At 35.7% G+C, this 13,940-nt stretch overlaps 1 protein-coding gene across 1 annotated transcript in view; it reads right to left on the bottom strand.

The window, feature by feature from the left end:
• The window catches only part of TCF12 (transcription factor 12), a 353,758-nt gene that overhangs the window by 102,892 nt on the left and 236,926 nt on the right, over nucleotides 1-13,940 (bottom strand). The window contains exon 6 of the mRNA XM_012801793.2: nucleotides 12,529-12,593. Coding sequence (XP_012657247.1) covers nucleotides 12,529-12,593 — 65 coding nt within the window. The remainder of the gene's footprint in view (nucleotides 1-12,528; nucleotides 12,594-13,940) is intronic.

Here is a 13,940-nt window from a genome sequence, read left to right as displayed (position 1 = left end):
TGATTTTAAAAATAATGTAATAAATTTCAAATTTGGAAAACACCGACATTTGTGAAATTGTATTATGATGCAAATTCATTTACATTGAAATTTCAGGGATATGGAAGCAATTATCAGCATGTTAAAAAATTCTATCCTGAGAATCTCATTAGATAGTGATAGAAAACTACAGTTGTTATCATTCTGAGAACAAAGAGATCTTGAATGAGTAATCAATAGCAACTCTGGCAGAAAATGAGACATTAATTATGATTCTCTGCAGTGTTTTGTCTAAGATGAGATTTCATTAAGTGCTTTGTGCAACCTGAATAGTTCCAAGTCATTACTAAGACTTTGGACAATATACTAATTTGGAGGTAGGGGGTAGGAGGACAGAGAAACTAAGTAAAAGAAATCTAGAGATACTTCTAATCCTTTCTTGGGTCAATAAAAACACACCAGCCCCCACAAGCCAACTGTTATGCTAGTTCTTTTATAAGTCCCAAATCTTATATTCTCAACATGGTCTCTTAAAATTTAATTATCACTGTCTATACTTAAAGTGCCATGTAGGTTTGAGAAGATAATGACTGTCATCCATCAAATGTATCCTGCCAATGCAATCAGCCCCCATCTCTCTAGCTTAAAAAAGAAAACAAACTACCTATGTGCTATTAAATTGCTAAAACATGATTCTCTAGAAGCTTAAGTTTCCCAGTCTTCTTTAGTTACAAGTAGCAATGGTAAAGTTCACCATTTTAATATTTATTTTTCATTAATTCTTTTCTCTCAACATTCCTCCTAAGTTGTACACCACCCATGAAAACAGAAAGAGTAGAGAGATCTAGGAAGCAGATCAATAAAGACAGAGTTCTAGAAAATACAGAAATAGGAAGAAAACCAGCTAAGTGTCATTTTAATAAATCCAGCTTTTAAATAACTGCAAATATGCAGTAAGAATGATTTTCTTTTTAGGAATTTATAGGCTTCCATAAAGAGCCCTCGCTCCCCCAAATGCTAGAGGTTTCTTGAAGGCAGACTCTTAGGTAGTTAGTAGTGAGTGTCTTCTAAGCATGTGCTCTTCAAAGAGAGCAGTTTTTCTGACTGTCTGAATTTAGAAACTTTCTTTAAAAAAAGACTTTCTGAATGTACTCCTCCAGTGCTAACAGTATGCTTCTGAACCTTTTCTTTAATGAATACAAAGAAGCCAGCTATGTGAGGTACTAACATCAGAAGAACAGGAAATAAAGAAATATCATTTTTCTTTTGCTTTTGTGGAAATGGTGTTATGTAGTGTTAAGCCACTCTCTTTAATACTAGCCTTCACATGTGGCAAATGAGCACCCCCTCTTTTCAATCCCTATTATTTTCCTGAGTACAATTAAAGAGCAACACAAAACCCAATATAGCATATGAAACACTATATATTGGATATCTTTGAAAATCTGAAGGTTTTATTTTGGAAAATTTCATACACACAAGAGCAGAAAAAAATTACAATAAGCCTTCATGTACCCATCACCCAGTTTCAATAACTGTCAAGGTTCTTGTTGTTCCTGCTTTATTTATACTGCCAATTCCTGGCTCATTGTTACACCCTCCAAAATAGACAATAATCTCTTATCGTGTAACCCCCGTGGATCACCTCTTTTTTGTTTGTTTTCAGATGGTACCTAATCTCTGCCCAATATTTAACAGGCTCTTTTCTCCTGAAATAAGTTTGTGAAAGAACAAACTGACTTTCCTAATCAATGCTTCCAAAGGGCATGCAGTATCACCAAAAGTATAATTATCAATTTTTATGAAGAGGGCAGAAACAAAGAAACAATAAAGTTATTTTCCTCCCTAATAACCCCTTCATGATTGAACTCTCTCTTGCCTTTAACAGAAGCAGGAAATAAAAAATTGCCTATTGTCTGATTACTTCATGATGAGACTTTCCTACCACAAAACTATTTTACCTATGTTCCAAAGGACCCACAAAGCCCAGAAGATCACTCTGTAGGAAGCTGAGTAACAAGTTAACAAGCTAACCTTGTTAACGTGTTTTGGCCTAGATCACATAGTTCATATTCAAACAATTTCTGAATGACTACTGTATGCCAGCCACTGTGTGTGGCCCTTTCACATGCTACCTCAAGAGTGAATCATTTCTTGATAGCTTCAACATCAATCCAAGAACTAGTTTTATGTCTTCTTAACCTTTGTGACTCCAATAATCCCATAATCACCAATCTAATCATCTACTCCCTAACAGAGAATGACATTGTTAGCACTAGGAACCAGATGACTTCTGTATTTTTAAATTATGATATTCTTTGACATAACCTATTTTTACAGTGCCATCTTTATCGATCCCTTATTGCTTACAGCACCTGTTATCCCATCTTATGGCATCCAGTTTTTTTTTCTTTCGAAACAAGAGTCTTACTCTGTCACCTTGGGTAGAGTGCTGTGGCATCATAGCTTATAGCAACCTCAAACTCTTGGGCTCAAGTGATCCTCTTGCTTCAGCCTCCCAAGTAGCTGGGACTACAGGTTGCTAATTTTTCTATTTTTAGTAGAGATGAAGTGTTGCTCTTCTTCAGGCTGGTCTCCAACTCCGGAGTTCAAGCAATCCTCCTGTCTTGGACTCCCAGAGTGCTGGGATTACAGGCGTGAACCACTGTGCCCAGTTGACATCCAACTTCCTGATGATTTTTCCAGTCCCAAAGGTTTTTTAAGGTTTTTACTTCCCATAAACAACAGGTGCTACAGTTCCGCTATTATAAAATCTCATAAAGTGAATGTCTTAGCCTCTGCTTGAATATATCTAGTAAGGCGAAAGTCACTATTTACTAAGGCTGAATACTCCATTCTCTGAACTGCTCAAGTATGAGAATATTCTTTCTTATATTAAGTTGAAATCAAGATTGTTTAACTTGTACTCATTGTCAGCATTTTAGCCTTAAAACTTATAGGAAGAACTAAATTATGTTTCAAACATTAAAAGATGCTTTTCATACTGAATCCTACCTTCTTAAAACTAAATACTCCTGGCCAGGTGGGGTGGTTCACTCCTGTACAAAGCAGATAGATTCCTTGAACTCAGGAGTTGGGAGACCAGCCTGAGCAAGAGCGGACCCCCCTCACTACTAAAAATAGAAGACCAGGCAGGTGTTGTGGCAGGCGCTTGTAGTCCCAGCTAGGTGGCAGGCTCAGGCAAAAGGATCATTTGAATCCAGGAGTTTGAGGTTGCTGTGAGCTATGACTCCATGTCACTGTACCCAGGATGACAGTGACTCTGTCTCAAAAAAAAAAAAGAAAAAAAAAAAGCCAACCAAACCCCCCCCCCAAAAACACCAAACATTCCAAGTCCTTCAGCCATTCTCCATGAGGTAGAGTTACAAGTTACTTTATAATTTGCAATTCTTCTCTGAATGAGGTTACTTTTGTCTGTTTTGAAATATATTTGCTTAGAATGGAACACAATTATCAATTTTCTTCTTTTTTTTTGAGACAGAGTCTCACTTTGTTGCCCTAGGTAGAGTGCTACAGCATCACAGCTCACAGCAACCTCAAACTCTTGTGCTCAAGTGATTCTCTTGCCTCTGCCTCCCAAGTAGCTGGGACTAAAGGCGCACCCCCCACACAATGCCCAGCTATTTTTGCTGGGGTCTTGCTCTGGCTCAGGCTGGTCTAGAACCTTTGAGCTCAAGGCAATCCACCCACCTTGGCCTCCCACATACTAGATTTACAGGTGTGAGCCACTGTGCCCAGCCTCAATTTTTTTCCTAAATAATATGCTTCTAATAATTCATCCCAAGGCTAAGGTCCTTACTTTTAGGTTTATTGTTGACATAAGGAAAGATCAAAACTACTTTTTAAACCAACTAGCTGTAATTAATTCTTTTGGAAAAACAGTAGGCCAGTTCAGGGCTAGTCACATAGGAAAGTCCATAATTCTCTTGTCAGAAACATACACCTGTATAGGCCAAAGTTAGCAAATTATTACTTCAATGGACAAGTATGCATTATTATATCAGAGTTGGCTCTGTAAAGAGCTAGTTAGAAAATATTCATGCTTTTCAGGCCATACTGTCATTGCTGCAACTACTCAACTTTGACATTATAGCAAGAAAGGAGAGTCCTAGCCAGTGTATAAATAAATGGACATGCTATGTTCCAATACAACAATTTAGAAAAAAAGGTGGGGGTATGGGGCTGATAGCCCAAATCAGCTGACACCTTCCCTACTGTATAGAACTCCTTTCCAGGTTATCTGATTCTCATTCAATGAGAGCTTTTACAACTATGTAAGTTGCAGATCACTGGTAGGATGACAAAACAATTTTTTATAGATCTGGATAAAAATGCTATCCAGTGGAGGGATCAACAATTTTTACTTACCCTCAATACCTTTGCTCCCCTTCAAAGGTAAAAAAAAAAAAAAAACAGTACTGCCTCAATTTGTACAATCATGTCCATATTTTTGCTTTATGAATGTGTCTGGTTTTGGATTTTCCTTTGAACTGGTTATAACAACACCTTACAAATTTCTTTACTGATAATATAAAATCTATATATCTATTCATTTTTATACCCTTGGGAGAATCATGATTTTATCATTTTTAAATTATCCTTTAAAACCTGCAATGTGTTTCTATGTAATTAAAATGCTTCTAAACTATCTCTCATTACTTTGTTGTTCATGTATAGCCTAGAATAAGACAATCTCAAATTCTTTGTTTTCAGTTCATAAATTGTCTTGCAACAGAGGTTAACATTCTAGGAGATATTATTTTTTGTCATGCCATCTGTACAATCTAAAATCGTTAAGAATAAAATATAAACTTTTTGGTTAGTCCTCTAAACCTCTTCCTTATAATTCAGACATCTCATACTGTTCCTCTAAATAAATATTCCATTGACATGAACCTAAAAGGCTACTATTCCCAGAATATACATTCATTTCTTTTTTCATTCAAAATAGACTCAATGATATCTTCTATTTTCCATGTACTGACCTAGGTGCTAGAAATACAGTAACAAGTGACCATGGCCCTGCTCTCACAAAGCTTATAGTTTGGGTGGAAAAAATTAAGCAGCTATAAGATGCACTGAGTATTGCTGCCTTTCATTAATCGTATACTTTCTCTCTCCAGGATGTTCTCCTCTCTACTATCCTCCAAGCTAGGGTGCTACATTTCTTTGCAATGTATCTCTAATAATTGTAATGGATGTGTTACTTAGTTCCATGTAAACATTTCACATTGTATATCGAAGAAGTACCCTGAACCCCATAAATGTATCAATGTACAAAGTTATGATTTAAAAAAATTAAAAAAAAAACTTTTCTGTATCAAAATCACATTCATTTTGGACTCTTCTCTTTTTTTCACCTGGGCTAGAGCAAGAGCGCCATCATAGCTCACTGTGACACTTCAAACCCTGGGCCCAAGTGTCCTCTTAACTCAGCTCCCAAGTAGATGGGACTACAGGTACACACCACCATATCCACCTAATGTTTTTTCAATTTTTTTTAGAGATAAAGAGTCTCACTATGCTGCCCAGTTTGGACTTAAATTCCTGGCCCCAAGCCTCCTGAGTAGCCAGAATTACGGATGTCAGCGGCCATGCTCTCATTTGTCTTTTTTATTTCATTATTTAAAACTAAGATGTTCTTTACATACAGCAAAATGTTCAGATCTTAAGTGTACTTACTAGTTTTTTGGTTTTCTTTTTGAGACAGAGCCTCAAGCTGTCGCCCTGGGTAGAGTACCTCCAACTCCTGGGCTTATTTTCTTGCCTCAGCTTCCCAACTAGCTGGGACTACAGGTGCCTGCCACAACACCTGGCTATTTTTTGATTGTAGTTGTCATTGTTGTTTGGCAGGCCAGGGCTGGATTTGAACGCACCAGCTCCAGTGTATATGGCTGGCACCCCAGCCACTTGTGCTACAGGCACAGAACCGTATTTTCTAAAATAATTTGTAGGACTGGGTGTGGTGGCTCATGCCATAATCCTAGTGCTCTGGGAGGCCCAGGTGGATAGAATGCTTGAGGTCAGGAGTTCAAGACCAGCCTGAGCAACAGCAACCCATCTCTATCATCTCTACTAAAAACAGAAAAACTAGCTCAGCATTGTGGCAGGCACCTGTAGTCCCAACTACCTGGGTGGCTGAGGCATGAGGGTCAATTGAGCCACGAGTTTGAGGCTGCTGTGAGCAATGACATTGCAGCACTCTAGACTGGGCAACAGTGTAAGTCTGTCTTAAAATTAAGAAAAAAAATTTTGTATAAGATTGGTGGGCTTTTTTTTTCCCCTAAGCTTTTTGAGAAAATTTTGTTGTGAATCCTATTATCCTCAAGCCTTCTTTGTAACAAGGTTTTTGAGATGAGTTCACTTTCACCAGTAAATATATATATTCAGATTTTATTCCATCTTGTCTCCTTTGGGTATTTTCTTTTCTTTTTCTTCTTTTTTGAGACAGAATCTTATTTTGTCACCCTGGTAGAATGCTCTTGCCTCGTAGCTCACTGCAAACTTAAACTCTTGGGCTCAAGTGATTCTCTTGCCTCAGCCTCCCAAGTAGCTGGGACTATAGGTGCCTAGCACAACAGCTGGCTATTTTTAGAGATGATGTCTCGCTCTGGCTCAGGCTGGTCTCGAATCTGTGAGCTCAGGAGATCCACCCGTCTCAGACTCCCAGAGTGCGGAGATTAGCGGCATGAGGCACCGAGCCTGGCCCTTCCTTTTGGCATTTTCCTAGAAATTTATTTATTTCATCTAAGTTGTCAAATTTACTGAATTAAATTGTTAATATTTCCTTATTATTTACCTAATGTATATTTGATTTATAGTGATAACCTCTCTTTTGCTCCTGATTTTGGTAGTTTGTGTTCTCTCTTCCTTCCCTTCCCTGCCTGTGTTAAACAGTCTAGGTAGGAGTTCTTAATTTTTTAAGTTTTTCTTTCAAATAACCAAATTTGGGCTTTGTTAGTTTTTTCAACCTTTTTCTATTACAATGATTTATAATGCTCTTACTTGCATTTCCTTTTTTCTACTTTGGGTTACTCTGTTTCTTTTTCTAGTTTCTTAGGGTCAATCTCAGGCCATTCACTATAGGTCTTTTCTAACATAAGTATTATCTTTCCTTCTAGTCACTGATTTAGCTATACCAACTAATTTTGTTACATTGTACTTTCATTATACTTGTTTAATTTCCAAATATTTGGTATTTTCCTAGATATCTTGACTTCTAACTTAACTCTATAGATGGTCAGAAAGCATATTCTGTATGATTTTAAACCTTTTCAATTTATTGACAGTAGTTTTATGGGCTAGCATGTGGTTCATGCCTGTTGAAGGTAAGATGTGCCCTTGAAAGGAATTTTATATTTTTCAGTTGTTAAATGTAGAGTTGTATAAATATCCTTTAGGTCAGTGGTTCTCAACCTTCCTAATGCCTCATGCCTTTAATACAGTTCCTGTGGGTCGGGACCCACAAGTTGAGAACCGCTGCTTTAGGTCAAGGATATTGATAGCTCATTTAGTTCATTTATGTTTTTAGTAAGTTTTTGTCTAATTATTTTGTCAATTGCTGAGAAATATTCAAATCCTCAACTATGTAAATTTATTTCGCTTTAATTCTGTCAATTTTTTTTTTCTGCTTCACATATCATATATAGTAGAATCTCTGTAAATTGACCATGCAAGGGTCTCCAACATATGGAGGTGGTCAGCATAAGGAACTAAGCCTTAGTACATGTGGTTCATATTTGGTCTATGAAAATTAGGTCAACTTAAGGAGATGGTCAATTATGGAGGTTATACTGTATTTAAAAAGCTTTCTTACTAGATGTGTAGACATTATTGTTATGTCTACATGACATACTGACTAATATCATTTTATTAATACTGACTAATCTGTCTATAATGAGATTGGCTACAATGGAAAAAAAGGAAGAGAAAGAACCCAATGTTGTAGATATATTTTCAAATGATTAAGAGTTAACAGAAGTACAGCTTTTTAAAAAGTTGTTATTTTCTCAAGGACATAATATCTGAACTCAGATGAAACCTAATGCTTCCTGAAAAAAAAAAAAAAAAAAAGACACTGCCATCCTCTACTTTTGAGCACTCTGAGAATAACTTAATCAAAATATTTCAATAAATATTTGCTTAAAAGGTATCAATGAAAAACTCTGTGGTAATGATAAAAAAAATTTTAATTTAACTATGGTAGTTTTTAAAGTATTGTACCTATTGTTAATAAAGATGCTGGCTTCTATGCTCTGTGTTGGATCAATTAAAAAAATTCAATTGTAGAATGAATGATCTATCAATGTTTCCAGCAATAGTGCTACATAAGTTTCCTTTTAATGGCTCATCAGTTATGTGATTGCTGTGAAGGTAATATGAGAAGACTCATTTAGCAACATATTATTATATCATCTTAACATGAAGTAAAGCCCATCAGACATTATTAAATTAGCCTGAATTTTGCAGAATATCAGCAGCATTTTATGTACATTAATAGCAGAGTTAATGTTCCTTGGGGGACTTGGTTGAAGAAAAATGGTTTCAAGGAGGTGTGTGAATATAATTTTGCAGTCACTATTTATGCTTCCTTGAATTTTTTTTTTTTTTGCTTCCTTGAATTTTCATGTCACTTGTGAATAGGTAAGACAAAACAGCAACCAATTAGTTAAGTAGATTTTTTCCTTTTCTGACTCACTATAATAAATACTATCTGGAATACATGTTTTTCTTGGAATTAGAAAGTAATGTATCTTTTTAACTCTTGAATTTCTTCAGTTTACTTTCTCAGGCCCCAAATCAGCTAATGTCATCCATCACAATTTCTCCTAGTAACTACAGCATAGTCAGAGCTCAGTAACAATAATAAATAGAAAAGCTATTGTTCCTTTCAGCGTGATGGATGCTTTTACTTGTGTTAATAGTCCTCTGTCTTCACTGATGCTGTCTATTCTTGCTGCAGTGTAATTTTTTCTCCCTCTGCTGAATTTTGGGTTTCCTGTTGGGAGCTCATGCATTGTTCCTGTGAATTCTTCAAAAACGAATCTTTCTCTCCCTTGAATGCCTTTATATCTTATATATAGTAATATTATTTTGCATCATACATTCCAGTAACCTTGTCCTTCTGTTCCATGTGCCTGCTTGATCTCTCCAAAATGTTTATAAATAGCTATCAGTGATCTTATAGTACCTTTTTAAAAATGCTCCCTTATATGCTTAGATTTGGCATATATGTAAGAGCTGATCTTAAAGCACGGCCACCAGGGCCTCATGCAAAATGGGTAACGAGTAAACGTGATCATATTAGTTCAATGACTGGCTTTGTTTGTGCTCAGCAAATGGTAGCAATCATTATTAGAGGGATAAACAGCTAGGATTAAATTTTTTTGATATGAAAATTAAATCTAATATAAATGTATATTCATCTGTGGTAAAAACTGTTAAGATTCACCTTTCCAAAATTGGACAGTTATATACATAGAGCTTGCCACTGATTCTAAATAGCAATACTTTTGCCAAGAGGGTATAAAAAATGTTAAGTGAAAACATGCGAACATAATGAAAACATTAATATAAGTATTAGCTATATTATAGTAGATGTAGCTGTAGTTTAAAAAAGCTTCCAATAGTTTCTTTTTCTCCCTCAAGTTTAGCACTAATGTTAACATTAGACCAGTGGCTCTTAGTAAACATTAAGTTTCTTAAAAATAGTATCAAGGACCCCAAAGACCTTTTGTTATGTGGGTTACATGAATCATGAAATTTTAAATGTACTTGTCTTTCAGAATGTTTTCACAAGTTCAAGAGTTAACCTTCAGAGATATGCAGAGCAGGGAGAATCTAAAGTTGCCGATCCTATTTTTCAAATGAGAAAATCAATGCAGAGATGAGACTTGAACCTCGGTCTTCTGACTTTGACTCTCAACTGACATTTACTGACCTTCTACTGTATTATCAGGAAATGACAATAGCACCTTCAAATACCTGATTAAATAATGAAATTGGTTATGGTATAATCAGGGAGGCTTATATTATAAGAATATAGCATGAGATTCATATTCCTTGACTAAGCTCCTGCCTCAGATTTAAGATCAAGGTGAAAAGAATTTTAAGGCCTTTCAGCAGACTGGCAGATAAGTCTACTCAATATGTCACACTGGCAGTTTACTGAACACCTTAAATCTAATTTTTTAAATTAAATTATAGCTGTGTGCATTAATGCAATCATGGGGTACAATGTGCTGGTCTTATATACAATTTGAAATATTTTCATCAAACTGGTTAACATAGCCTTCACGGCATTTTCTTAGTTATCGTGTTAAGACATTTATAGTCTACATTTTGTAAGTTTCACATGTACCCTTGTAAGATGCACTGTAGGTGTGGTCCTACTAATTACTCTGCCTCCACCCATCTAACGGGCTTTTTGTAGTTTTTTTTTCTCTAACTCTTCATTGTCAAAATGACATAAATTAGTTTTTAAAATTTTGTTTTGTTCTGAACAAATTTACAACAGTGATAGTAAAGAGGACTGCAAAATTCTGACAGTAAGAGTGACACAGCTGACGTTGGAAATTAGATCCAAAGCCCACAGCCCAAGTCATTAAAGAATTCAAATTTAAACTAAGGAATTCAAACAGTAACTTTTACACAAAAAAGTAATTCTCCTGTCAATTACAAATTGTAGAAATATTATAATTACCAATCCACAATTGATATGGCCCTTAGAGAGAATATTGTGATTCTTAATAATGGATATTACTAAAACTATAAAGAAGAAATGTTATATCTAAGTTGCCCTCAAAGCACTGTTATCCATCCATAAAGGTCAGAAAAGTACCTAAATGGAGGCTAGAAGGTCAAATGCTGTTTTTCTGCTGATCTTTTGTGATCTGAATGAGCACTTTAATTTTTTTTTCTCTATAATTTTTAACTGAGCATGAGCAGTATGCTAGTAAATATTTAACAAATGGTTAAAAGAAAAGCCTTATTTGTAATATTTTTAGATCTCCACAGCGTAAATGTTTCCATGATGGCCACTTTTAAGATATCAACATGATGCCGGATACCTTGCAAAATTCCTAAAAATGTTAACAAATTTGCTTCTTCTGAACTGGAAAGACATAACAACAACCGACTATGACACAACTCCTGTCTATATGCAGCATTTTTAAGTTGCCATAATGTAATAAAGCTAACCATAAACATGGAAAATAATCATTATTAGCACACTGAATTTTTAAAAAATCACTTGCATGAGAACAGAGTATGCTTCCTTGGTCAGAAGGCAGGAAATCTGAGTGTATGGTCCAGCCACAGAATCTATGCCTGATTCTATGATATTTGACAAATTACTTATTCAGAATATGCCTGTTTGTTGGGTTTACCAGTAAGAGGATGGAAAGTTTTTACAATACATATGTTATAATGGGGAAGGATATCATAAAATATATAAAACTATTAAATGGAGAAATATTGTAACAGTTAAAACTGGTTCAGGTGCCCATATGTCTGAAATTAGGGTGAGCCTCATGAAAAGCATGTAGATGGCAAAAACAAATTTAATATATTCTGTCTTTCCTTTCTATTATTTTGGCTTGATTCTGATGGAAATTTGCAGATAAACTGAGTGCTCAGGATTTTCGGTCTAAAAATATAGGAGAAATAACAGACAAGATAGCCATTAGCAGAAATACAAAATGCCAGAGAACATGTTAGGAGTTGAAAAGAAAGTTTCTCTGTCAGAGACTATTAGTAGAAAGCCTAAAAACTGGTTAGACTGAAATGAAGGACTGAAATGAAAATACTTCCAATGTTAGTAAGTTTAAAATGACAGGATGGGCTCGGCGCCTGTGGCTCAAGCCGCTAAGGCGCCAGCCACATACACCTAAGGTGGCGGGTTCGAATCCCCAGCCCGGGCCCGCCAAACAACAATAATGGCTGCAACCAAAAAATGGCCAGGCGTTGTGGCGGGCGCCTGTAGTCCCAGCTGCTTGGGAGGCTGAGGCAGGAGACTCGCTTGAGCCCAGGAGTTGGAGGTTGCTGTGAGCATGATGCCATGGCACTCTACCCAGGGGGATAGCTTGAGGCTCCGTCTCAAAAAAAAAAAAAATAAATAAAATAAAATGACAGGATGTTCAAACTATGCAGATCAATCATGTTTTTCATGTTATATATCAACAATTGTGTTTTTTCTGTGAAGAAATATGCAAAACCACTTTCAGAAATGACATGCATTTTGGAAAGGGGTAAAAAGATCATTGCTACTTTGTATCCAGTTAAAATAGAGATAGATTATGAAAATCTTTGATGATACAGACAGTTTGGTAAACTAGGAAAGGGAATCCATTTTAAAGAGAGGGAACAAAAGAAAAGAAAGTATGTTTAATTGCTAAAAAACCCCTCATTTTAAAAATTAAAGAACAAACTAATGGTGAAATAAACTGGATATATTTCTACCTTCTCTACTAATAAAGCCTTTATATGTTCAAAAATCACCACATTGCTTTTTCTATTCATTAAACTTACCTGACAGCCAGGTAGTCCAGTATCTCTGCTGTACAGGGAAAACGAGCCTCTCTCTGATGTTTTTCCTATAAAACAACAAAAAAAAACTTTGTATGAAACCTCTCATTTATAGATAGTCAATTTAACTTGTAGACTATTCACTGTGATTTGAGGTTTGGAAGTAGACAAGAGGATAAAGTCCAGTAAATAAACGTTAAAAAGCTTGCTATCATTTCAGCAAGTTTAAGAGTCAAATTGTGATGCTGAAGCATGCAAATACTTTCTTTTCAATGTATAATAGTTAAAACATATTTAAAACACAAGATTCTAGGGGTGGCACCTGTGGCTCAAAGGGTAGGGCGTCAGCTCCATATGCCAGAGGTGGTGGGTTCAAACCCAGCCCTGGCAAAAAAAAAATTTAAAAAACAAAAAACCACAAGATTCTATATAGCCAACACTATGATTCATGTACCCACTAGTGAGAATATTTGCTTCGAACTGAACCTTTCTCCTTTGCTTCTTTCTCTCAAAAATTAAGATAATACAAATATGGCTCTACCCAGACCCCCAGATAATTGTCCTCATAAAATTGCTGTACATGATTCCCATGTATATTTTGGACTTTTTCATATATATTCAGTCATGTTCTCAAACAGTACACATTACTGTTTCCATTTAATATATTTAAACAGATGGGATTACATGTTATACATCATTTTGAAATTTGCATTTTCACACATTAACTATTTTGGAGCTACATGTTAATAATAGACATTATCAGTGTTCATTTTTATTGCTTCAAAATGTTTCATTATACAACTACAACCAGTTTATTTCTATTAAAAGATAATTTTTACTTTTTTCTTTGTTCTGAACAGTGTTGAAACAAATATCCTTGCACATATCTTATATACATACACACATATACAAGAGTCTCTCTATGGGAATTAAAAAAAAAAGCACACTTTCACTTTTACAGGAATTGCTTTACTATTCTCTGAAGTCACTGTACCGATTTACACTCTTCCCAGCAATGTATAAATTCCTATTGGGACTATATCTGCAGTTCAAAAATCTCATGGCCAAATGGCAGGAATGGTCCAAGCTAGTTCCCGAGGGGAGGGCAAATTCCCCCAGTGGTGACAACTGAAAGCAGTGTGCTCACTCATTTCTTTTCAACACACTAGAGTTTAGGTATGGTCAGTATAGTGAATTTGGAAATATGGTATTACTGAGGCTCAGAAACTAATACCCCAAAACATGTCACTCTGACATAACAGACTGCAGAAGCAGCCTCAAGGTCTCTGTCACCCAAAGGATAAGATAAAGTTCTCCCCTGAAGTTCCTTTATCTGCTTAGAAACTGGACCTGCCAGAGAACACTATTACCTTCCCTGAGTTTTTTTTTTTTTTTTTTTTTTTTGAGACAGAGCC

The sequence above is a fragment of the Otolemur garnettii genome, unplaced genomic scaffold (assembly GCF_000181295.1).
Source record: "Otolemur garnettii isolate 467f Iridium unplaced genomic scaffold, OtoGar3 scaffold00011, whole genome shotgun sequence".
Classification (NCBI taxonomy): domain Eukaryota; kingdom Metazoa; phylum Chordata; class Mammalia; order Primates; family Galagidae; genus Otolemur; species Otolemur garnettii.
This window is presented reverse-complemented; position numbering and strand designations above follow the sequence as displayed.